General features: G+C 44.7%; 1 protein-coding gene across 3 annotated transcripts in view; it reads right to left on the bottom strand.

The window, feature by feature from the left end:
• Positions 1-4,571: 4,571 nt before the first annotated feature.
• Positions 4,572-26,510, bottom strand: part of LYPD6 (LY6/PLAUR domain containing 6) — a 122,695-nt gene continuing 100,756 nt past the window's right edge. For all 3 annotated transcript variants that reach the window (XM_077861677.1, XM_077861675.1, XM_077861676.1), the window contains exons 3-5: positions 23,846-23,944; positions 9,435-9,565; positions 4,572-7,506 (exon numbers count right to left, since the gene is read on the bottom strand). In XM_077861677.1, coding sequence (XP_077717803.1) covers positions 7,339-7,506; positions 9,435-9,565; positions 23,846-23,944 — 398 coding nt within the window. In that variant the 3' untranslated portion in view covers positions 4,572-7,338. The remainder of the gene's footprint in view (positions 7,507-9,434; positions 9,566-23,845; positions 23,945-26,510) is intronic.

Here is a 26,510-nt window from a genome sequence, read left to right as displayed (position 1 = left end):
CAAAACTTTAGCTAGACTCACCAAGAAAAAAGGATTCAAATAAATAAAATCAGAAATGAAGAAAAATTACAATTGATATCACAGAAATACAAAGGATCATGAGACTACTATGAATAATTACACACCAACGAATTTGACAATCTAGAAGAAATAAATTACTAGAAACATACAACATACCAAGAAGATATCATAAAGAAAGAGAAAATCTGAACAGATTGATCAATATTAAGATTAAATCAGTAATCAGAAACCTACCAATAAACAAAAAGTCTAGGACCGGATGGTTTCACTGGTAAAATTGTACTAAATATTCAAAGAAGAATTGATACCAATCCTTCTCAGAATCTTCCAAGAAAATAGAAGGAAGAATGCTTCCAAGTTTATTTTATGAAGTCAGAATTACCCTATTATCATATCGAGACAGGTATACCACAAGAAGAGAAAATTATAGGTCAGTTTCTCTGATAAAAAAGAGATGAAAAAATCCTCAACAAAATTTTAGCAAAACAAATTCAATAATACATCATTTAAAAGGATTATATACCACAATCAAGTGAGGTTTATTCCAAAGATGCAAGGATGATTCAATATCCACAAATCAATCAATGTGATACACCACGACAACAAAATAAACAATAAAAATCATATGGTCATCTCAATAGATGCAGGAAAAGCTTTTGACAAAACTTGACATACATTTATGATAAAAACTCTCAAACTAAGTGTGCAGAGAGGGAACGTAATTCAACATAATAAAGGCCACAAATGACAAGTTCATAGCTAAAATTATACTCACTGATGGAAAACTTTTCCTCTTAAGATCAGGAACAAGAAAAGAATGTGCTCTCTCCCCACTTTTATTCAACATAGTACTCAAAGTCCTAGCCAGAGCAATTAAGCAAGATAAAGAAATAAAAAGCACCCAAATTGGTAAGGAAGAAGTAAAATTGTCACTATTTGCAGATGACATGATACTATATAGAAAACCTTAAAGACTCCATAAAAAAATTATGAGAACTAATAAAACAATAAAGTTGCAGGATACAAAATCAATATACAAAAATCTGTTATATTTCTATACACTAATAATGAGCCACCAGAAAGAGAAATTAAGAAAACAATCCCACTTATAATTGCATCTAAAAGAATAAAATAGGGGTTGGGGTGACTGGGTGATGGGCACTGAGGGGGGCACTTGGCGGGATGAGCACTGGGTGTTATGTTATATGTTGGCAACCTGAACTCCAATAAAAAATAAATAATAATAATAAAATAAAGTCAATCCTCTAGGCAAATAAAAAAATTTAGAAAATATAAGAGGTTATTAAATTGTAACCAATTTTTTGATTTCCATAAAATAATAAAATAAAATAAAATAAAAATAAAATAAAAATACCTAGGAATAAACCTAACCAAGGAAGTGGAAGGCCCATACATGGAAAACTATAAGACATTAATAAAAGAAATTGAAGACACACATAAAACATAAAGATATACTGTGCTCATGGGCTGGAAAAATCAATATTGTTAAAATGTCCATACTACCCAAAGCAATCTAGAGATTCAATGCAATCTATACCAAAATTTAATGGCATTTTTCATAGAAATAGAACAAGCAATCTTAAAATTTGTATGGAACCACAGAAGACTGTGAATAGCAAAAGCAATCTTGAGAAAGAAAAACAAAGCTCAAGGCATCATGCCCCCTGATTTCAAAACTCTAGTAATCAAAATAACATAGTACTGGGACAAAACGCACCCACACAAATCAATGGAACTGAACAGACGGTCCACAAATAACGCATGCTTGTACAGTCAATTAATCTACAACGAAGGAGGTGAGAATATACAATGGGGACGACAGTCTCTTCAATAAATGGTACCGGGAAAACGGGGCAGCTACGTGCAAAAGAATAGCACTAGACTACTGTCTCATACTGTACACAAAAATAAAATTGATTAAAGACCTAAATGTAAGACCCCAAACCATAAAACTCCTAAAACATAGGCAATAAACTTTTGGACATCAGTCTGAGCAATATATTTTTTGATCTGTCTCTTCAGGCAAGGGCAACAAAAGCAAAAATAAACAGTGGAGACTACATCAAACTAAGGAGCTTCTGTACAGTGAGGAAAATCATCAAAATATAAAAGGACAGACTATAGAATGAGAGACAATATTTGCAAATGGTATTTCCAATCAGGGAAAATCCTGATTGGGATTAATATCCAAAACATATGAAGAATTTATACAATTTGACACCAAAAAACCAATCTGATTAAAAATTGGGCATGGAAAAAAAATTGGGCATGGGACCTGAATAGACACTTTTAACGTAAAAAGTATACAGATGGGATGCTTGGGTGGCTCAGTGGTTTGGCATCTGCCTTTGGCTCAAGGCATTATCCCAGGACTCTGGGATCCAGTCCCACATCGGGCTTCCTGCATGAAGCTTGCCTATGTCTCTGTCTCTCTCTCTCTCTCTGTCTCTCATGAATAAATAAATAAAATCTTTAAAAAAAAAGTATACAGATGACCAACAGACACATGAAAAGATGCTCAACATCACTAATTATCAGGGAAATGCAAATCAAAACCACAATGAGATATCAACTTGGAACTGTCAGAATGTTTATCATCAAAAAGAAAAGAAATAGGGATCCCTGGGTGGCGCAGCGGTTTGGCGCCTGCCTTTGGCCCAGGGCGCGATCCTGGAGACCCGGGATCGAATCCCACATCGGGCTCCCGGTGCATGGAGCCTGCTTCTCCCTCTGCCTGTGTCTCCGCCTCTCTCTCTCTCTCTCTCTCTGTGTGACTATCATAAATAAAAAAAAAAAAAAAAAAGAAAAGAAATAGCACATGTTGCCAAGGATGCAGAGAAAAGGGAACCCTCGTGCACTGTTGGTGGGAACATAATCGGTGTGGCCACTCTGGAAAACACTATGGAGATTCCTCAAAAAATTAAAAATAGAGGGATCCCTGGGTGGCGCAGCGGTTTGGCGCCTGCCTTTGGCCCGGGGCGCGATCCTGGAGACCCAGGATCGAATCCCACGTCAGGCTCCCGGTGCATGGAGCCTGCTTCTCCCTCTGCCTGTGTCTCTGCCTCTCTCTCTCTCTCTCTGTGTGACTGTCATAAATAAATAAAAATATAAAAAATTAAAAAAAAATTAAAAATAGAAATGCCATATGAGCCAGTAATTCCACTTCTGGGTATTTACCCAAAGAAAATAAAAACATTAACTCCAAAAGATTTATGCCCTCCCATGATCATTGAGGCCTTATGTATAATAGCCAAAATACGGAAACAACATCAGTGCCCATTAATGCATAATTGGATAAAGAAGATTTATGTATTTATAATGGAGTATTATTCATCCATAAAAAATAATGAAATCTTCCCTTTTGCGACAACATGAAAGGAACTTGAGGGCATTAGCTAAGTGAAGTAGGTCAGAGAAAGACAAATATCATAGGACTTCACTTATATGTGGAATCTGAAAAACACAAATAAAAAAAAATCAAGCTCATAGATATAGATTAGACCGTTGGTTGCCAAATGTGGAGGGGGATGGGAGAAATGGGTGAAGGAGGTCAAAAGGTCAAACTTCTAGTTATAAAATAAGTAAGTCATGGGGTTGTACGGCATAGTGCCTACAAATAATACTGTCCTGCATATTTGAAAGATACTGAGAGTAAATTTTAAAGGTTATTAGAAGAAAAAACGTAACTATGTAAGGTGATGGACGTTAGCTAGAATCCTGGTGGTCGCTGCACAATGTATACAAATGTCTAATCATTATGTTGCAGACATGAGCCTAATGTTTTATGTCAATATGCCTCAATTAAGAAAAGAAAGAAGAAAGAAAGAAAGAAAGAAAGAGAGAGAGAGAGAGAGAGAAAGAAAGAAAAAGAAAGAAAGAAAGAAAGAAAGAAAAGAAAGAAAAAGAAAGAAAGAAAGAAAGAAAGAAAGAAAGAAAGAAAGAAAGAAAGAAAAAGAAAGAAAGAAAGAAAGAGAAAGAAAGACGAGAAACACAAACAAGCTGAAGTTTTTCAAGGTCACTTTCAATACCTACAATTTTACTAAGAAAAATAAAATAAATTTCATTGTATAGATAAACATTTATATTATTCAAATGTTTGTTTCCTGCTGCAGAAGAAACCAACAAGGGAAAATGCTTTCCATTTTTATCATCACTAACAGATTGAGGTTTAAAAATTAAGTTAATGGGGTAGTATTTAGAAATACACACATACACACACACACACACACACACACACACACACACACACTTTCATTTTTCCTGTTTTAACAAAGAAAATGCTCTAGGGAAACTGCAGACCTGATTGTAAAGTCTGGTAATCTCTCCCTCTTTGATTTTCTGCAGCACTTACTGTCTACATGAATCATTTGGCGTGAGTGAATGGTCTTGTCTCTTTTCATGCGTGTATTTCTTGTCTGTACAACAAGAAAATGAGCTCTTGGAAGGAAGTTCCCTGTGACCCTAAGCCCTATGCCTTATACCTCAATCATTGACTGACATGTACATTTGCAGGGAGGAGCCTGGTGAGATACACTTAAAACCTTTATTCATTGATTTACAAAATGTACAGTATTTACAAAATTTAGGCATTAATCCCATCTTGACATGAATGCAACGGGGAATCTGAAAATAAATAAATGGCACATAGGTTAATGTACACATCATGGCTGTTTGCACTTCGAGCCGTCACCAATGGTGGGATTTAACGGGAAGTTTAATGTGGTAGAAAAGTCAGATGGATGACCAGTCCTGGCCCTTCCACATGAGTGGCCCTTCCTTGGCTCCTTGAGGCTGGGGATGGCGAGCAAACCGCTTTCTTTCAAGAGAACAGAACACCAGTCCTTCTGATAGGCAAGCGAGGTTCATGCAGAGTTTGTCGTGATTCCCTGGGGTGGCAGATGAGTTCGCAGCACTGTGGACCTGGTTCCCCGTACACCAGACAGGGAGGCTTTGGAGAGGTTGCCTTCTCATTAAAAACCAACATTTCGACTTTGCCTCTTACTCAAATTGCATGCAGTACGTGGCGGTTATCAGTGGAGTGGCCATGCACAAAAATGGTACGTGGAGATATGTACAACATCAATTTTTCACTGACTTAGAGCATTTATAGCAGTTAACCTGTCTCCTCTTTTAGCAAGAGGAATGGACTAGGAAGCTATGCCTCCACCCCTTAAAGAAAAAACACACCATACAAATGGCATCCTGCAGAGACAGGACTAGTCAAACACCACATGATCAGATGGACAGATTCTCAGTCAGGTTTGGAAGTTTTCCTAGTTTCCCTAATTCCATCCTCTCTGCTCTCTTCAATCCCACCTCAACCTATAGAACCTAAATTGGAAGGAAAAGGCTTCATGTTATTGAGCTTCGTAGAGTCTCAGTACCTTCATCAGTAAAGTGAAAATCCTAGTAATATTCCCTATAGGGTGCTTGCAGGTTTCATATGACTTAATATATATATATATGTATATGTATATAAAGTGCTTAGCATAGTGCCTGCACATAAGAGGTGCTTAGTAAATGTCTTATCTCCCTCTACTTCCCCAATTATAAGCAACACATTGACAAGCCTTAAATGAACTCTCATTTAAGGCCATATGATGCAATTTAGATTATTTCGTATCACAGCTACCACTGTCAGTCGGTTCATATTTGGTAATCCCTGAGGGGGGTCTCCTTTTATGAGCCTCAGAAATCTTCCTGTGCAGGCAGATGGACCCTGACAATACTCTCCTCTTTATCAGCAATGGCTCCACCAAATTTCATGCAAATATGCCCCTTAACCCTGCAGAGAAACTCATACTAGTGATGGTCACCACCCGAACACTGCTGGGACAACACCGCTGAGGAAACCATGAGCAAAAGCCCTTGAGGCCAACACATTACTCTTGCTCAAACATAAGTTAATTTTTTTCAACACTGATGCAAGTATTATAGGTCACTTTCAACGAACATATATTACAAGCTCTATCACTGTTGAAAAAATAAGTTTTCTAATTTGGTCACTTTGTTCAGAATAAAGAATATCTTACAATATATTTAAGTTTCTCATTATGCCATACAAAAATAAATATTGTATAAATGATTTACAAGGAAGAAGAAAAAGTTGTAACTCAGGCCAAAAATACAGGAAGGATGGCAAAAATGTTACCATCTACTTCAAAAGCAATCACCTAAAAGAAAGAAAAATTCCCACTGGGTCTCCTTACTAGTCTCACCATCACCCAAGTGGCCCACCTACTTCTCATCCTAGGATATTATGTCTCCTTTCCCTATCAGTTTTGAGATAATGTGATGCAGAAGCTTCTCCCTAAAGTCACTGGAGAACTGAAAGAGGAAGAACCCAGGAGGGCTCCCTGGCAGTATGATGTACGATGGAAGGGCCCTCTGTGAACACAGGTCAACCTCCACACTTCTTCCTCTTATTCTGAAATCCTCTGTCTAGCTAAGCTATGCCTGAATAGAACTTCATGAGTGGAGAAAACTCTACCCTACTTTGGGATTCCTTGGATACCCTTGGCCCAAGGAGAATTCAGAATCTCACGGAGCACAACGAGGTGCCAAATCATGGCCAATCTCACCAATTATGATGAAAGGATATGCAGCTGCTTTATGGATGCTAGTTCCATTAAGTTGGGAAAAAAATCCTTCTCCTGCTACCCCTCGCCCTATGCAACAAACTTATGATTGCTTCTTATTTCCTGCACAGTGCAGAGGGAATAGGATTCCAACCACTGGGAGAAGAACGTTGGGAAAATTAAATTGGACAACTACTTACTACATTTCCAGGGACGTGGTCAGAATCTCCAAGGAAACAGTCTGTTCATTTTGGAATCAAAGTTGTAAAATTCTAAAGCCATAAATAAATTCATGATTATATTTAAACCAGTGGTCCCTCACCTTTCTCCTGAAGAACACACATCTGTGCATGTCCATATAACACGTTGTCTAACACTCAGAGGGTCCCAGGACCTCCCATGGCTCATGCATGTCCTCCAAACTAAGAGCCTCAGAGCTCAATAAATGCAACCATTTTCCTGGGGTAAAAAGAAACGTTTGTGGTATACAACTCAGGGTCTGTTGTGGGGGCAGGCTGGCTTTAATAAGGTCTCAGACTCGAAATGACTACATGAAGCAATGCTGGTTCCTCATGGTAAGTGGAAATGCTTGGCTGTGCAACATCTGCTGAGTGTCATGGTTTCACACATGTAACTATTGTCAAGCCCATGACTCATGCATGACCATGGACCATGGAGATCCCCAGGGATTGCTACTATACACGGCGCCTTTGAGCTGCTATAGTGTGAGTCCCAACCACACCCACAAGCAGGACACTATCACTGACACGCAGTGTGGGTGCCCATTTGTCTGATTTATGGGTGACGTTGTGGCAAATGTGGCATCGGTTTCATTTCGGGGGAGTGGCAAGTTACAGATATTTCCTTCACAACAGGAAGTGCAGACCTGAAAGAAAGGAAGAGAAACAGAAGGCTGATGAGAAGCTGGCAGACCGTGGAAGGACGCGAGGACTCTGGAGGGAGCTGTCTCCCTCACAGTAAGACTGAAATGAAAACTACCTGTTCCACAAGAGAGGCACAACCCTGCACTTAAGGAAGTGGGATGAAATTTCATCTGGAGCCAATGTGATCAAAAGGAAAATCCCCTGGACTAAGGTTCAAGGAACGTGAGCTCCACTTTTGACATCCGACCGGGTGGTTATTACATGGTTCTACGACCTTGTTAGGTCTCAGCTTTTCCATCTGCAAAATGGGGATTATAATACCCTACGGGGTACCCTATACCTTATAGGGAACCCTATAATACCCTACCTACGGTCTCAAAGAAATCCCTTCTGAGTACTTGAGGGTAACTTTCACTTGCCAAAGTTCCACAGTGTAAGTGAAGTGGAAACAACCCAACTTACACTTACCTATGACTTTCACTGGAACGGTCTACGTAACTACCGCCATCCTTGCGGGTGAGGTCAAAGTTTGGAGGGTTTTCATTAATGCAGTTGTTCCTGCCTTATACTACGCTATTCACGGACCATAAGAAAGAAATAAACCTAAAGGGTTATTGGCTGAAATTATTTGGGGCCATGGCTACACAGACTGTAAATCAGTAGCTTCAGCATCCCCTGGGAGTCTATTAGAAATGAAGAATCTCAAACCTCACCCCCAATTTAGCAACTCAGAATCTTCATTTTAACAAGATTCCCAACTGATCCATGTGCACAGTAATATTTGAAAACATGTCAGATGGTCATTAAAAACTGTCTATTTAGTCATTATCCTGCAAGGATTTGAGTCTGGTCACACTTGACATGAGCTAGTAAGACATCACGATGTTGAGGAGAGAAACTGAAGGTCAGAAGTGAGTCTGAGTTCTCTCTGTGGACAGAACTGAGCACATGATGTCACTTCCCTGATCTTTACCTTTATCCACGGTAAAGGAGCTGCAATAATGCCTGAGCGCCTAGTTTGCTGGGAGCGGGCCAGGTGGGGAGGTAAAACCCTTGAGTTTACCTTCTATATTCAGACCAGCATCAAGTTGGCAGATTATATTTTGAAATGGAATTCTTAGTGTATTGCACCAGTGGCTTGAAACCTGGGTATCTTCTGGAAGGCCCTAGTAAATGTGCTGTTCCGGGGTTTTGAGAGCAGAAGCTGCTTCCAACCACCAGGAAGGCAGCCTGATGGGGAGAAGTGGGCCAACCTCAAATAAAGGCCAAGGCCTGATGTACAAGACGTACAAGAGCACACACGGAGCTAGCTCTGAGCAGCCAGCAGGAGAGCCAGGGGCATTCCCTACTCTGACGCCTTCCTCTGGTTCTTTATATTCTCCTTCAAGGCTCCGTCTGAAGTTCACTTTACCACATGGAGTTTAAGGGGAGCAAACCCACCAGGAGATGGTTCTCTGGCACCAACTCAAATGACTCAGGAGCCAATGGGCACCTTCCCCAAATGAGCATTCCAATCAGGACAGGAACCTCCCTTCACGGACAGTGGTCAGAGCCCAGCTGCCGCGGCCATCCTCAGCTGAATGAACTGCTGCTACATCTGCGACGCTTCAGCATGAGGCCCTAACTGATCCCTCATTCCTCCTCCTTCTGGTGGTTTGGTTACTTTCCTCTGAGTAAAGGAAGGGCTTACGATAACTTTCCGTACCCCCTGGCGTTGTGCTTACATAATCTATACTGGTTTTCCTATGCTCTGGTGTAAATTTATTCTTTCAGAGCAAACGGGAAAGGAGAATCTTCTCGTAATGGTACAAAGACAGTCAAAAGCCAGGCTACATGGAGGAGGGAGAATCTGCTCATGAGCACCGGCACGCGCGTCTGCAGTGGGGGACGCTGACTGGGCTGTCCCGGTCACTTGCTTTGTTGCCCAGACCTTGTGGCCTTCATGTTCAGAATCTCTGCAGCCAGTGGACAAGCACTCTTCCAGTGGAACGCAGCGTTTGGTAACAGAGATGCTGTTTCCTGTGACTTCCATCGTATGCTGAGTGTAGCAGTATCTGGTCTCTGTCAACAGAGAATATATGTTTCAATTGAGATGGGAAATGTTAGCCCAGCCTGCCTGGAAGGGAAACAACAGGAGTGTCAACGCTACAAGTCCTGAAGAGATTTAACAGCACGTGAACTGTACACCGTGTTGGGTTTATGTCCAATCCCAAAGACGTCCTTGGCGAGATGCACTTCACCGCGGGAGGAGGAGGAGAGCCTTGTGAAGAACACTGGGCCTTCTGCCTGTCGTATCCCCATAAACCAAGATATAATGGTATCACTCTCTGCCTTTCAACAAGTTGTGCCACTGTACTGATTTTTATTTTTAGGGGAGGGGAGGTCTGGAGGGACGATTAGGATGTGAGAGTCAGCAATTTCAGGAAGATAAAGGGATGAAAAAGTTCAAAGGATGCAGGTTAAAAAAAGAAGTTAGGCACGTAACAATGGTCTTCAAGGAGTTAAAAGACTATAGCAGAGGCTGGTGTGTGTATGTGTGTGTAAATATGTATGTGTGTGTGTAAGTATGTGTGTGTGTATGTGTGTGTGTGTGTCTATTTGGAAACAGCTATTCCCATGTAAGGGCCGAACAATTAAAAACAGATTCATTTTATCTTGAGAAAATGACTTTACCCAAAAGACCTTCTGGACAACGAGCATAGCCGGATCCTAGAATTTAACCCAACAATGAAGGTGCTGCAAATCTGAGGGGCATCACTTCTCCCGAGTACGACTTCAGCATCTTCTAGGATGGCACATGTAGACGGACCACGATGCAAGTTTCTAGACATCCCTCAAAATCTTAAGAATCCAAAAACTTAACATTTCTTCCAAACTACCGTGGAAAATTTCTCTACTTCTAATTTAAAGACTAAAAGAAATGGCTCTGTCAAAGTAATTCTTTAAGGCCTCAAGGCGGTGTTCAGCTTTCTAAGCCTGGGATTTAGGAGAATGTTCCTGCTCCATTTTCAGATTGAAAAAGAAAATGAATAATTCTTAAGAAATGTCACCGAGCTGTTTTTCATCCATATCTTGGATTCAACTTTGCATGCTTTATACATTCTGGATATTTAGTGGCTAATATGGAATTATGACCTTCTAGAACATTATTTATTAGGCAATAAAAATCCCCCCCACCAGACTCTGTCACAGTTTTGGCAGATTTTAACCAAAGTATGAAAGTCCAAAGAAGAAAGCTTAAAGATTCTAGGCCCTGAGAATGAGCTCATACAGACACAGCCTGGGAGTCATGAAAATTCAGGGTTTTTTTTTTTTTTTTTTTTTTTTTTAAATTCAGGGGTTTTAACAATCACCCGAAACACCCCCACCTGCCAGGAACCTGCATGACCTCTGACTGAGTCGTGCTAAGGACAGATTTTCCTAACGGTTACACGAAAGTGGGGTGTCCCTGGGCAGAGTCTGGTCAATACCGTCCCCCAAGCGCTGTCCCCGCAGCACACCCTGACTAGAATTTTGTCAGTGGGAATCAGGTCAAGGCAGCCCTAGCTCGTCAGGGCTCTGGAGCGCTCTTTGGGAGTGGAATAAGTAAGGCAGCCCTATGAGTCCACAGGAAAGTTGAAAGTTTTGCACCTGGCAATAAATTCTCCCAAAGTGCTAAAATAAACTGGAGTGATTAATTTTCTGATGCGGAGGAGGTGGCGGGTCTCCTCTGATTCTTTTTTTAATCTTTTTTTTTTTTTTTTAAGGCAGTGACAGGTTTTAATAAATGAAGACCAGTAGCCTGAGAGATTTACCGTATTTCCCAAAGAGGACTGGTTTACCTCGCTGGTGCCAGACTTGGGCATTTATGGTCATCATAGGAACACCTTTCCCACCCCATCCCACCTTCGGATGTTCAAGAGAGCAATTAAGACAGGAATGCTCTTATCTCCTGTCTCCCCTTCACGCAGACAACCAGGAGTAGCTGCCAGAGGTTTTATTGCTCCGAAGGTAAATCTGAGCAGATAAGATCATACGTTTATAGAATAAGTAAACCATTACATGGTTTCGGTTTTGGAAACTAGGTTTGTCCCCCAAGTATTAAATGCTCTGATCTTAAGTAAGCCTTGAACAACAATTGGTGAACTTGACATAACTACTTTTTGTTCTTACTTTTGTGTCCATCATAAACCCTCTTTTAATTTATTAATTGGAAATTTATTACACTGCAAAGATAATAACCAATGAGGTTTTTTTTCCCTCCAGGAAAATATGCAAAAGTCCAGTACCTAATAAGTTAATTCTTGCTATCCCGGGGAGAGAAAAATGACCAGTGATGAGTCTAGATAAAAAATTTTCTTACACTCATAAAATATAACCCAGGAAACAAAGATATTTCGAGAACACCCCATTACTTCCAGCAGCAGCTACCTTAGATCTGAACTGTTAATCCATTCCACTTCTTATCTTACAAAACCCCTAGGTGAGTTATGAAATGTTAATACAAAAAAAAGCTCTACAGTTAAATAAGTTTTGGAAATATTCAAATAAAGTTGAACAGGTTTCTTTAGAACACAACTTAGGAGAGCCTTGAGTGTGTATTGTGATCTCCAAGGCAGGCGGGGGGCAAGCAGGCAGCATTTCCCAAGCAGAACTAGGTGGACCACATGTGGCTTATCACTGGGCTGTAGAATTGATAAAAAAAAAAAAAAAAAAAAAGAGTTTCAGCCACAAAGCATTGCTCTCCATGCATTCTGAATAATCCTTGGGTTAGTAATGAGGTTATATGAGAATCAAGCCTGCTGATAACTTCACACTAAAAGGATTTCAAAGGCTTTTATCTAAAAGATAAAAGATGGATTTGAATTTCTACCAGGTTAGTTTTGGCCTCTAAAATCTCATATTCTGCAACTGCCTGGTATTCCCAGAGGTTGTGAAACACAAGTCTTTTACTCTAAGACTCACAGGCATGCAACTGAAAGCAGAACTGGGTATAAGAGAGCTTAATCAACTCCCCAAAATCATAAAATATATAATTTTCATGAAATACACACACACACACACACACACACACACACACACACAGAAATTCCATGAACTAGTTTTAAAATAAAAAAAAAAATCAAAGAAAGTTTCAAAGCTACAATGTAAATTTCCATTTACCCACCAATATTCATTTTCCAATATGGAAGCAGTATTTAAACAAAATATACGTTAAATGATTTGAATTAAAAATGACCCACTTGCCAGTAAAAGGGCTTCCTCACCACTCAGTTATTCCTTGTGGGTCCACTAGTTTGGTGTGTATGTGTGTGTGTGTGTGTGTGTGTGTGTGTGTGTTTTAACAAACATATCTAATGATTAAAGTGACACTAGAGAACAAGTCTCCATGTGCAAGAAAATTAATGGGAGGAATACAGCTTTAATCATAGTATTACAAACTATATTGAAAAAAAAAAAAAAGTCTAGTGACATCTGCCGACACACGCCCAGCCTGAATCCTTCCTGTGTCCTCAGCCCTTCACATCGGGCTGTGCTCCTCCCAGGTTCTCCTCTGCAATGACTGTTTGCCTAAGTGTCCCCTTGGATGTCCTTTTCCCATGTCTGACCCCAAAGGATTTCTTTGCAGCTCTGGGATCTCTTATGTATCATGTCCTCTGTGTGATTCCCCTGCGCTTCAGAGTTTTACCTTCTAGAGTTTCTCCTCCATCTCTGGTCTCTTTTCTTGCTACGCTTTCCTTAATATCCTCCCATGTTCTGTTCTTTTTTTTTTTTTCTTTAAAGGTTTTATTTATTTATTCATGTGAGAGACAGAGAGAGAGAGAGGCAGAGACACAGGCAGAGGGAGAAGCAAGCTCCCTGCAGGGAGCCCGACGTGGGACTTGATCCCGGGTCTCCAGGATCCCGCCCTGGGCTGAAGGCGGCACTAAACCGCTGAGCCACTGGGGACTGCCCCCATGTCCTGTCCTTGAACCTCTTCTCACTTCTCACTCAAGGGACCTCATCCAACCTCTGATGATGTTATCTTCATTCTGACACTCTCCCAAACCACAGAACCAAATCTCCAGCTCTCTCCTGGACACTGTCAGCAGTATCTCAAATCTCATGTATCTTAAACAAATCAAATCCACTGCCACCCCCATCTGTTTATCTTCCTGTGCTTCTATCCTCAGAGGTGGCACCTCCATCTTGGACTATGAAATTCAGAAGCAGCTCAGATTTCTCTTCTCTTCAGCTCAGGCATCTACAAGTCCCTGAAATGTCTCCATTATCCACCTAATTCCTCTGTTTCATTTTCCATTTTCCCTTTGCATCATTTCTCGTCTCGTCTGACTTCTCTACTTTCTAATGCAGATGCCAGACAACCACCAGAAATGTTAGTGAAACCAAGGTCAGATCATGCCCCCCGCCCCGGTCTGTGAGGGCCCGAGTGCACCCTGCCTGTTACGGAGCCCTGGCTGCGTACCGCTAGGTTTAGTTAGCTTACTGGAGTGGCCACGGGTGGTCCACTGCTTTCTCCCTGCTCCTAAAGCTGTGTGTCAAGGGGATAAGAGGAGCTTTGCTTCCCTGCTACAAGCATCGATTACGTTTATAACTCACATCTTGAAACTCAGCATTTATTATTATTCAATGTTGCCCTTGATCTAGGTCTGAAACTATCTCATCATTGCTTACTGGATACCTTGAGATACCACATTACATCTTTTGCCCACCGTTCACAACCAAAATGTTTCCCCCTAGCTCCTCCTGGAAACCTGTACTTTAAAGTTCAATGTAAATGTGATGAATTCTGTGAAACCTTCCTTGATTTTCCTCCTACCAGATTCATAGACCTTCCTAGTTTCCTCATTTGGTATGTCTGGCTTTCCTGCTAAATCACAGTTTCTCAGCATTAGCACAATTGATGTTTTTTTTATCACAGTTTCTCAACATTAGCACAATTGATGTTTTTTTTTTCTGATTTTTTAATTAAAGTTTTTATTATTTTGAGATAATTACAGATTCCCATGATTTGTAAGAAATAATACAGAGGGATCTCACATATCCTTCACCCACTTTTCCCCAAATGGCAACATACTGCAAAAGGATGGTATAGTATCACAATCAGGATACGGTCGTTGATGCAGTCAAGATAGAGAACATTTCTATCTCCACAAGGATCACTCGTGTCAAAACATTTTATTCTCACATCTTCATCCTTCCTTTCCCTACCCCCTCCTTAATCCTTGGCAACTACTAATCTGTGCTCCATTTCCATAATTTTATCACTTTAAGGATGTTACATAAATGGATTTATATAGTATGTGAACTTTGGGGATTAGGCATTTTCACTCAGCCTTAATCACTTGAAAGTCATCCAGGGGATCCCTGGGTGGCTCAGCAGTTGAGTGTCTGCCTTTGGCCCAGGGCGTGATCCTGGAGTCCCGGGATCAAGTCCCACGTCGGGCTCCCTGCATTGGGGCCTGCTTCTCCCTCTGCCTGTGTCTCTGCGCCTCTCTCTCTCTCTGTGTGTGTGTGTGTCTCTCATGAATAAATAAAATCTTAAAAAAAAGAAAAAGAAAGAAAGAAAGTCATCCAGACTGTCATATCAACAGTTTGCTAATTTTTAATCCTGAGTAGTATTCCATGCTATGGATGCACAGAGACTGGTTTAGCCATTCACCGACCAAAAGGGCATCTAGGTTAGGGATATTATGAATAAAGCTGCAATCAACACTTGTGTAAAGGCTTTTGTGTGGACACAGGTTTTCATTTCTCTGGGATAAATGCTCAGAAGTGGAATTACTAGGTTATATGGTGGATATATATTTGAATTTCTACCAGGTTAGTTTTGGCCTCTAAAATCTCATATTCTGCAACTGCCAACTGTCTGTTTAGCTGTTTATGGAACTGTTAATACTGTTTTCAAGAGTAGCTGTACCATTTTATACTCCCCCAGCAATATAAACATAATCTAGTTTCTCCAAAATCTAACTGGCATTTGATAGTATTATTTTTGTTTTTTAGCCATTCTGGTAGATATGCTGTGATACCTCATGTTTTTAATTTGCATTTTCCTAATTGCCAATGATGTTGACTATGTGCTTATTTGCCATCTATTTATCTTCCTTGGTGAAATATCTGTTCACGTTTTTTGTCATTTTCTTAATTGTTTCATTTTTTACTATTGTGTTTTGAGAATTCTTTAAATATTTTAGATATTAGTCCTTTGTCAGATATTTGATTAGCAAATATTTTGTGTCAGTTTGTTGTTTGTCTTTTCGTCCTCTTTATAGGGTCTTATGTAGAACAAAGATTTTTAAACTTTGATGAAGTCTGATTTACCCATTCTTCCTTTTACAGATCATGCTTTTTATATCAAGTCTAAGAACTCTCCATACCTATAGATTTCAAAGATTTTCTCCTGTGTTTTTTTTTTCCTAAATGTCATGCAGCTTTATACTTGCCATTTAAGTCTATGACTAATTTTGAGTTAACTTTTATAAAGAGTGTAATGCTTAGGTTGAGGTTCATTTTTTTGCCCATGGATGTCCAAATGTTATAACACATTTGTTGAAAAGGCTCTTTTCTCTAGTGAATCAGATTTTGTGACCTTGTCAAAAATAAGTTGGACATATTTTTGAGAGTCTCTGAGATCTCTATTACGTTCCACTGATTATGCTTCTATTCCTCTGACAATACCACAGTCTTGATAACTGTAACCATTGGAGAAATATTGAAAGGGGTAGATTGGTTCCTCCCACTTTATTCCTTTTCCAAAACTGTTGCAACAATTCTAGTTTCTTACCTTCCCATATTAATTGTATAATAATTTTAACTACATACTAATATATAAAAACTACTATTTGTATAACTACAAATAATTCTGCTAGAATTTTGATGGGAATTGTGTAAAAGCTGCATATAAATTTGAGGAGAATTGACATCTTTACTATGTTGAGTTTTCAATTCATGAACACGGTCTCTATTTAAACTTTTTCTGAAAAAAAATAAAAAAAATAAACTTTTTCTGAATTATTTTATTAGCACTTATAGTTTTAGCATAAAAATCTTATAAATGTTTTGTTAGATTTCCCCAATCACATTCAGAAGTACTGGGGGTTAGGACTTCACATGGGAATTTCAGGGGGGACACCACTGAGCCTATGACAGATCCTTGTTGGTAGAGATAGTAACCAAAAACAGTCATGTAAGAAGCCTCTGGGCTGACAAAAATAATCAATTTCTTAATCAGGGTACTGCTTCCACAGTACGTTCATTTTTTTTAAGCTTTGCTAGTGGTTTTTTTTTAAAATTTTTATTTATTTATTCATGAGACACACAGAGAGAGAGAGAGAGAGAGGCAGAGACACAGGCAGAGGGAGAAGCAGGCTCCATGCGGGGAGCCCGATGTGGGACTCGATCCCGGGTCTCCATGATCAGGCCCTGGGCTGAAGGCGGCGCTAAACCACTGAGCCACCCGGGCTGCCCCAGTATGTTCAATTTGTGAAAATTCATCGTGCTGTTCACTATTCTGCGTATGTTACATCTCAGTTATAAGTTCAGTAAAACGAAAAGTGAAAGAAAAAAGAGTCCAAGTTAAAGGAAAATTTATGAAGGGAACGAATTACAAACTGAGTTGTAGATAAGGTCAATTACGTGGAGTGTACCCCAACTAGGACTATCACATGGTCTCCAGGATCTAGGCATTGGATTAATCTCTTGGCTTTCCTGATCCTATCAGTTACTTTCCACAGACCCCTGAAAGAGACTCTTTTCTTTTCTTGCCCCAAGTAAAAAATTCTCCAGGTAAAAAAAATTAAAGGCAGAAATTAAAAATAAATGAATACTTATCAACCTGATTGAGTCATAACTGTCTTCCTTTACCCTATAGTCAGCGCCTCTTGAAGAAACTGCCAAACAGGTACTTTCTTGGTTTTATTTTTGTCTTGTCTTAAAAAAGAAAAGATAAATCATCCATACTTCCTAGGGACAGGCGACACAGGAAGTTAAGGAAACCCTCTTTTAGAGCAAATCCCTGACATCCAGAAAGCTATGTGCTTATTACCAGGCAAAGGCCACGAAGGTGGTTGGGAAGATAGGTGGAAGGGGCGAGGATAAACGGGACCTCACGTGAACCGTGGTTCAAATAAAAGCAAGAAGACAAAAGCATCAAGGGGATGCTTCCTATCTGAGGCAATTGTGTTCATGGAAAATACTCGGGCGAAAACACCGTGGATTGGAGCTGGCTGGATGATTTCAGGTGTCCAAAGAACACCCACCTTGTCTAGGCTGATGAAACTTGGGTTAAAAAAATCACTGACCGGTTCTGATTGGAGAAGCAATCTGGGAGTTTCAATGCCCGCTGAAATGAACTAGCTCCTGCCTTCTTACCAAGAAACAACAGAATAAAATTGAAATAGCCAGATCAAACTGAAACAACAGAAATCCGCGTGGAAGCAGAGGCGGGCCCCCGGGGCAGAGGGGACGCGAAGTGCGGCCCGACGTGTCTCCCCGAGCTCCCCTCGGGGCACCTGCTGCCGGGGAGGCTCCCCGGGGCGCCGAGGGGCACCAGCAGGGACCCGAGCCCGCGGGGGAGAGGGGCGGCGTGGGGACGCAGGCTGGTGGCCCGGCCACCCGCTCGCAGGCCGCTGCTTACAAAGCTCGGCCCGTCACCTTGCAGCTCCTCTCGCCTCTGCCAACGCGGAGTGCCGGGAGGCTGCGCAGCAACGGGCACTGCCAGGCACTGCCGAGCGGCAAGAAGTGGCACGATCGCTCTGGAAGGCTGCTAGGCCGTCGCCGGGGAGGCCAAAGCACACGTGCCACACGCCCGGCGACCCCACGGAGCTGCTCTTAGCAGCAATGCACACACACACGTTCCAGAACACGTGCACAAGGACGCTCACGGCACCCGAAGTCCGCAGGCAGCCCCAGTGCCCATCGAGAGTGGACGCAGTGGAGCACACCCCGGAGGACGGCCCCACGGCTCGTGAACACGCGGGTGACTCTCACATAGGAAACGTGGGGAAGAAAAGGAATACGGCCTGCGATTTCATCGGTGTGTGGCTGTGCTGGTCGTCACGACCAGGCCACCTCCGGGAGGCCGCCTGCAGCCCTAGTGGCCTGGCGAGGCGCCGCCGCCTAGCACGGGGGACGCACACGCTGCCGGTTCACTTCGTGACATTCCAACGAGCTCCGCGCTACGATCCATCTATCCGCTTCCTGGCGTGGCTGTTACCCTTCAATTTTAAGGTTTTGACTTTAAAAAAAGGAGGAGGTCTAAGACTTCCAATTAGCGACAGGACAAGCTGGGTCACCTACACAGCCCGTCACCCCCAGCAGCCAGCAGGGTTGGTGCCGTGTCCCCGAAAGCTTCTGTGGACACACGAGTGAACTCTCCTGGGGCGCCCGGGGGGCCCAGCGGGTGCGCGGCTGCCTCCAGCCCAGGACGTGACCCCGGGGTCCCAGGATCGAGTCCCGCCTCGGGCTCCCTGCGAGGAGCCTGCCTCTCCCTCCGCCGGGGTCTCTGCCTCTCTCTCCGGGTCACCCATGAATAAATAACTAAAATCTTAAAAATAAAACAAAATAAACAAGTGAACTCTCCTGAACGTAAGGGAAATTCTAAGGGCCAAGGCTAGGCTCTGAGTTCTCCACCCGGGATGGAGATGGGGCGGGAGGTGTTCAGAGATAAACTAGAAGATGTGAAGCCTGGCGGCTCAGAGCTAGGATAGAGACCCTTAGAGAAGGCGGACACCGCGAGGGCTGCAGTCTAACATCTAACATCGCCTAAAAGAGAAAACAAATCCGCCCTTAGGCAAAGTAAAACCGAAAGGCTGCGGAGAGGGAGAGGGAGTGACAGTAAGGCAGGCTTTCCTGCGAATTACTGCCCCGGGGCTTGTCTTCAGCTGTGCTGGGGCCACACTGATATTTCCTGCTTCAACCGGGTAACAGCTGTGAAAAGGGTCACCCAGGACTTTGCCCCGCAGTACTTTCAGGGGAAGATTTTGTCTTACAGGGAGGCATCTGCACTTCAGGATCAAGAAGAAACCTAAAAGCCCTGGCTGCTCAGGCATCCTCCACGGAATGAGCCTTTTTGAAATTGTGATGTTTTGGACTTGACATTTAATTCCACAGACTCCTAATAAACACCGAGCCAGCCCCTGTCCCGAGGCGCTGCTGGGCCTGCACGCGGGCTAAACCCGGGCTCTGAGGGCGTGCGGCTAACCCCGAGTTTTCTTTCGTCAGCTCCTTAAACCGGCCCCTCGGATGATAGGATTTCAAGGACCCTCCGACTCCGGCGGCTGCGCGGGGCGTGCTCAGAAACCAGAGGCTAAGCAGCAGCCGGCCAGGTGGGGCGGCGAGGGGCGGCCAGGTGGGGCAGGGAAAGGCGGCCAGGTGGGGCAGCGAGGGGCGGCCACGTGGGGTAGCCGAGGGGTGGCCAAGTGGGGCAGCGAGGGGCGGCCACGTGGGGCAAGGAGAGGCGGCCAGGGGGGCAGCGAGGGGCGGCCAGGTGGGGCGGCGAGGGGCGGCCAGGTGGGGTAGCCGAGGGGTGGCCAGGTGGGGCAGCGAGGGGCGGCCAGGTGGGGCAGCGAGGGGCGGCCAGGTGGGGCGGCGAGGGGCGGCCAGGTGGGGCAAGGAGAGGCGGCCAGGGGGGCAGCGAGGGGCGGCCAGGGGGGCAGCGAGGGGCGGCCAGGTGGGGCGGCGAGGGGCGGCCAGGTGGGGCGGCGAGGGGCGGCCAGGTGGGGCAAGGAGAGGCGGCCAGGGGGGCAGCGAGGGGCGGCCAGGGGGGCAGCGAGGGGCGGCCAGGGGGGCAGCGAGGGGCGGCAAGGTGGGGCGGCGAGGGGCGGCCAGGTGGGGCGGCGAGGGGCGGCCAGGTGGGGCAAGGAGAGGCGGCCAGGGGGGCAGCGAGGGGCGGCCAGGGGGGCAGCGAGGGGCGGCCAGGGGGGCAGCGAGGGGCGGCCAGGTGGGGCGGCGAGGGGCGGCTGCGGGCCTCCTCCTCTCCCGCCGCGGAGCCTGCTGGCGGGGATCCGTAAGCTCAGAGGCCGGGGCAGCGCGACAGGAAAATACCCCCGTAGCGCACATTTCCAGAGTCAGTCCGGGAGCCCGAGTCGCCGGTGGCCGGTGCCGCCCTGGCCCCGAGGACTCGGGACAAGGCCTGCCGGCCGCCGCCACACGCCTGGGACCCTGCAGGCCAGCTGGCCCCGGCGGCTCACGTACAGCAGGCGCCGGGGCACGTCGGGGTGACGGAGCTTGGTTTTCAAACATCCTCGAAATCCAGATGATCCCCGAGCAGTTTGGAATGTGGGCTTATTCCACAGAGAGAAGACTAAATACTGGCACGAAAGGGGTTTTTCGCTTTCAACCAGTTATTTTCACATCGAGTGATAATGAAAACGCAGCTGGACGAGTCACAAAACAAACAAGAGGCCAAGCACCTCACGGAAAGCCGGGGTGCTCGTCCACAGCAGCCCCTGAGCCTCCCTTACCAAGCCCCTTGGTGGCTCTAGGGCCGCTGCCAACTACTAACAAGCGGGGAGAAAATAAATCTCGGGCTGTTCAGTGGTTAGGATTCAGATTTTAGTCTAATAATCAGTGATGCTGTTTTCATCATTAGAAAAATCTGGAGATCGCCCAGAGGCTCCTGGAAAGTGGGGTTGGCCAAGAAAGAAGCTGAGTGTGGCTCCATCCCTCTCAGGTCACAGCCTTAGTCCCTACTCCTCCTCTGACGTTCAAGGCCCCACAAAATACCCAAGCTCCACCTCTTTGCCCCCCTGTTCTCCAACGCGGACTAGTGGCCATGCCCAGGGCCACGTCTCTGCTGGCCCCGAGCCCCCCTGGGCAGCCCATCGCCACACCTGTGCTCCGAGTGACCCCCCGAAGGCCCTCCTTGACACTCTGCTTCCGCCGCCCAGTTGCAGGGCTGCTGCCTCCCCCCGGCCCACGACACCCTCAGCGCCGCCTGAGCCCCCACAGGGCCGCGGTTCCCATCGGCTCCCCCACACCGCATGCCACGCTTCACCTGGCACTTGCTCTTGTCCCGACATCCTCGACACTTGACACATTCAGATCTTGTCCCTCCAGCTCACTGGGTGCTCCCTGAAAGGAGAAACCCGGTTCCTACCTCCCACTGCATAATCCCCCCCAAAAGCCTGGCATGGTCACTCTGCGTCATGAACCTCAGAGCATCACTTTCCACTAGCCTTCCAAGTTTAAGGACAAAAAAGATAAAAGTGGGAGGGAAGAAGGGAAAAAGAGACGCTGTGAACGCTGTGATTCTTTCCGATATCTGTACTTTGGAAGAACTGGTTTTGACCTCTGGGCAAAGGACCACAAGGGATCGTCCCCTTTTCCTGAGAGGGATCCAAGCAGAGAGCTACCGGTCCCCTGCTTTTCCTTTGTGGCAGGGATATACCTGCCCACCGTCAGACTTGGACAGGGCCTCTGAAATCCGGCCCAACGCCTGAGAGCACTGACTCACAAGCCCTCCTTGTCCCCTGCATCCCGCCTGCGAGGGCAACGGCGAGGAAAGCGCTGCCACATTTCCTCTGCAGCACCTCCGGCTAGCGGCAACTGTTTCAGAAGGGAGTTCCCTGCTGGAACCATCCCAAAGGTTACTGGCGACACAAGCAAACCATCCTGTTTTTGTCCAGAATCACTGTTTACAGTGGGTCCCAAAATTTCCTGCATATTAGGACGACCCGGGGGGATTTCAAAAATCCTAATGCTCAGCCACCACCCCACACCCTGAGAACGGCCTCGGGCATCGGTGTTTTATGATTTTCCCCTGTGATTTCAATGCGCCACCAAGTTTGAGAAGCAACTTGGGTTAAACCAAGTCCATCAGCAACCTGCCCAAATGTTCGTTCTGTAGGGGTAACGTTAGAAAAACACTGGCTTATTCCAAAATAAGCACATGGCTGCAGAAGGCAATGCAGAGAGCACTTATCTTTAATTACCAGGATGGTTTGGTTATCTAGCTCGTGATTAGGCCAATCTTTGGCATCTACATGTTTTTCTCTTCCCTGTGGTCTTTTGGGACCCCATTAGCATCTCTACCTAAAAGTAAACAAGAGGAAGTTGGAAATGACAACAGTGCACTTCACTTCCTATTAGCGGGGAGAGGAGCTCCCAGCGGTTCTTGCCCCTGCCTGTTCATTAGAATCACCTGTGGTATTTCCATCATCCAGTGCAGGGCCCTCCTCTCCGAGATGCTGGCGTTTCTTACCGCGTGGTCTCCAGACCAGCAGCATCTGTGTCACCTGGGAATTCCTTAGAAATGCAAATTCTCAGAACCCGAAGCAGACTTCCTGAACCAGGAAGGGGGCAGAAGTCTGTGTTTTAATAAGCCCTCCAGGAAATGCTGATCATACTGGAGTTTGAGGACCACTGGCCCAGGGAGGACACAGGTTCCAGTGATTTTGAAGAGATCCACGGGAGTTTCTACTGGGCAGCCTCGGTGGAAGCTCATGGGTTAAACAGTAGCGGCTTAGGCAGCTGGACACCTGCCTCTTAATTTCATTTTGCATGTTCTCCCAACGCCCAGGCGGAGTGTGAGAGTTCCTGCATTATGTGACAAAATAATAGATTTGGTGCTGGTGTATTCAGTCATTTTAACAACTGGACTAAATCATCAGTGAAACCTAACTGTCCACTCAAACATTTGTCAATAAAATACTCTGTCCTCATTATCTCCCCCATTCAAATGACCGGACTTCCCTCCAAAATTAAAACAGCCCATTATTAGTGACTCCACAACCAAATATAACCATTTTTCCTATTCAATGGGATAAAAGAGATATGAGTATGGACGTGAAGGGTCTACTTTATTTTGAAATGGGCCTCTGGGTCAAAATTTCATGCTTCAATTGGGCATCCGTCTCATCCTTCAGAAGAAATGAATAGTTTAAAAAGCTCAGAGGTTTTTTGTGCGTGTGCAATAACGGCATTTCGAATTCCAGCTTTCATACATTCTCAGGATAGAAGCCTCTGGCAAGATATGCAATAAATGGGATCTTTCTATGAACACCAATTCATACTTTACATAAAGGAAGTTACTATGCAGTGACGGATGCTTCAGAGAGTGGCCAACAGGCTGGTTGTTCTCTTCTTGTCCTGCATTTGGCTAGGCCTCGGGGTGGGAAGGAGCACTTACCTCTTCAGGCACTCCAAGGACGCTTCAGGAGAAAAGGGGCCTTCCTGTGACTAGTTGATGTCTCTAAAAGCCTTTGATCATAAGTCGATGAGAAAAGATCTACTAATAGCCTCAGACAGGAGAAGTGGTTGAGATCGCAAGCATGCCTCTCTCTATCTATGCGTCAAGTCAACAAGGCGGTTCGCTCACGGGCAGCTCTGGGGACCCCAATCTGTCTACTGAGAATTTACCTCGAGGACAGTAGATGTCTGGAGCCCATCGGTTGCACTCATAATTGTCTGCTGCCTTTTCACAGGTGAAACACTTAAATCCACCGGGATATGGCGTGGCTAGAAAAAGGATCAAGAAAAAGATTAATTTTTTTTAGACTGAGCACAGAATCCTGAAGTCAGACATGGTCATCTTTTTACAAAAGTTTTCTCAAGACAGCCTGGCAGTTTCTTTAAAAACTAAACCTGTGGGATCCCTGGGTGGCGCAGCGGTTTGGCGCCTGCCTTTGGCCCAGGGCGTGATCCTGGAGTCCTGGGATCGAATCCCACATCGGGCTCTCGGTGCATGGAGCCTGCTTCTCCCTCTGCCTGTGTCTCTGCCTCTCTCTCTCTCTCTCTCTGTGACTATCATAAATAAATAAAAATTTAAAAAAAATAAAAAATAAAAAATAAAAAATAAACCTGTAACTACCATCTGACTCAGCAGCAATTGCACTCCTGGACACTCATCTCTGAGAAATGAAAACTGATATTCACACAAAAACCTGTATGCGAATATTCACAGCAACTTCGGCCGTAATAGCCAAAAACTGGAGACAATCCAGATGTCCTTCAATGAATGAGTGGTTAAACACACTGCGGTACCTCCATGCTATGGAATATCAGCAACAAAAGTGAACTATTAATACATTCAACAGCTTGGATGAATTTCCAGGGAATTATGCGAACTGAAAAGAAAACAGTCCCCCAAGATTACATACTGTAGGATTCCGTTTATACAACAGTTGAAAAATGACATTTTAGAAGTAGAGGAAAGTTTAGTGGTTGCCAGGGGGTAAGGATGGGAGTGGTGGGGGCATGAGGGGAGAGGAAGGTGGAGGGGGGGCTGATAGGAGGGATTCTTGTGCTACTGAAACTGCTTAGGGTCTTCACACGGTGGCGGGGACACAGACTTACACATGTGAGGAAACTGTGTCAAACTAAATACACATACAAATGAACACAAGTAAAACTGGGGACGTCCGGATAAGACAAGTAGATTGATTGCATCAACGTTAATAACCTGGTTTTTCAAAATGTTACCACTGGGGGAAACTGAGTGAAGTAAACAAGGGATCCCTCTATGTCACTTCTTATAACTGCTTACGAAAGTACAACTATCCCAATAAAAGTTCCAACTAAAGACAGGCATTCTAGACTTCCAACGATTTACTCTTATGCGTCAACTCGCATAGACATGTCAACATGTAAATATAAATATTAGATTGAAACATTAAAAATGCCCTTATGTTTGACCATTTTGACCTAAAAAGTGGCAATATCTCCGGTTCAACCTGGTATTTTTATCTGGTTGCCCTGACATGGTTAAGAATCCCCGGAGACGGGGATCCCTGGGTGGCTCAGCGGTTTAGCGCCTGCCTTTGGCCCCGGGCGTGATCCTGGAGTCCCGGGATCGAGTCCCGCATCAGGTTCCCTGCATGGAGCCTGCTTCTGTCTCCTCCTGTGTCTTTGCCTCTCTCTCTCTGTGTCTATCATAAATAAATAAATAAATAGATCTATTTTTTAAAAAAAGAATCCTGGGGACAGTAAGCAGCAGCTAAGAAAAGAGTCTTCGTGACCAAAGTCTATGCTGTGCAGAGGGGACCCTCCGAAGGCCGTAGCAGGCCCGTCTCTGATGTCCACGGGGCAGCACGCTGAGGCCACGTGGTGGATGTGGAGGCCCTAGGAAGCCTGAGGGATGTGTAATCCCAGGAAGCCTTCCCTAGCCCATCCTCTCCTCACCCCTGAATTCCTGCTTCCTACCTTCCAAAGAGACTGTCCTAGGTGCTCGTATCTTGCCTTCGTGTACCCTCGGACAGAGAGGTGTCTGGTTAGAGTCCCGCTGTAGAGAGCATGCCCAGCACACGCAGGGCCTGGTGGGCACTTAAGGCCGAGCGTCCGCCAAGAATGTCAGGTGCCAGGAATGAATGTCGGGTCGTCTCTGTCCTTCTCACTCATGTGCTTTTCCTCACTGCTTATCAACTTAGAGTTTTGCCTTCCATAAACAGAACTTTTGCTTTTTTTTTTTTCTAATTGGTAAAATTACCTGGCCTCTTTCAAAACTGCAAGCGCTCAAAGACTTCATCTGCAGGAGCCAACTGTTCTCCCTCGCAGATGGCCGAGCCTGCGTATCCCACTGGTGGAAATAATCATCTCAGGGTAAATTGCTTTGCCCACATGGAAGCAATTAAGTGTGTTATCAAAAATAAATGAAGGAGGAGGCAGCAGCTTAAGGCCAAAATGATGGGCCAACTTTAACTCTGGTGCTCACCTTGCACAGAATAGCCGCCGTCCTTGTACGTGCTCGTACCATTTCACAGCTGAGCCTGACCCCATCCAAGAAACGAACATGATCAAAACTCACAACCTGTCTAAAAAAGACCCCATCCAAGAAACGAACATGATCAAAACTCACAACCTGTCTAAAAAAGGTAAGAAACTGGAACTTTTTAGAGGCCAACTATGTTCCTCCACGTAGTCGGGGACTCAAATTCCGGGAGATGATGATAGTGAGGGCACGGACTGTCCGAAAACAAGAGGACGGGAGGCAGCTTAGAGCCGCAGCTCCCAGGGAGGAAATTTCACTACGGGGATACACGCTCCCCCTTCATACGGTTATAACAAAACAGAAGGAAACAAGATCTTG

This window comes from Canis aureus, chromosome 20, assembly GCF_053574225.1.
Source record: "Canis aureus isolate CA01 chromosome 20, VMU_Caureus_v.1.0, whole genome shotgun sequence".
NCBI classification, from domain to species: domain Eukaryota; kingdom Metazoa; phylum Chordata; class Mammalia; order Carnivora; family Canidae; genus Canis; species Canis aureus.
The sequence above is the reverse complement of the archived record's forward strand: the minus strand, read 5'-3'. Positions and strand labels throughout refer to the sequence as shown.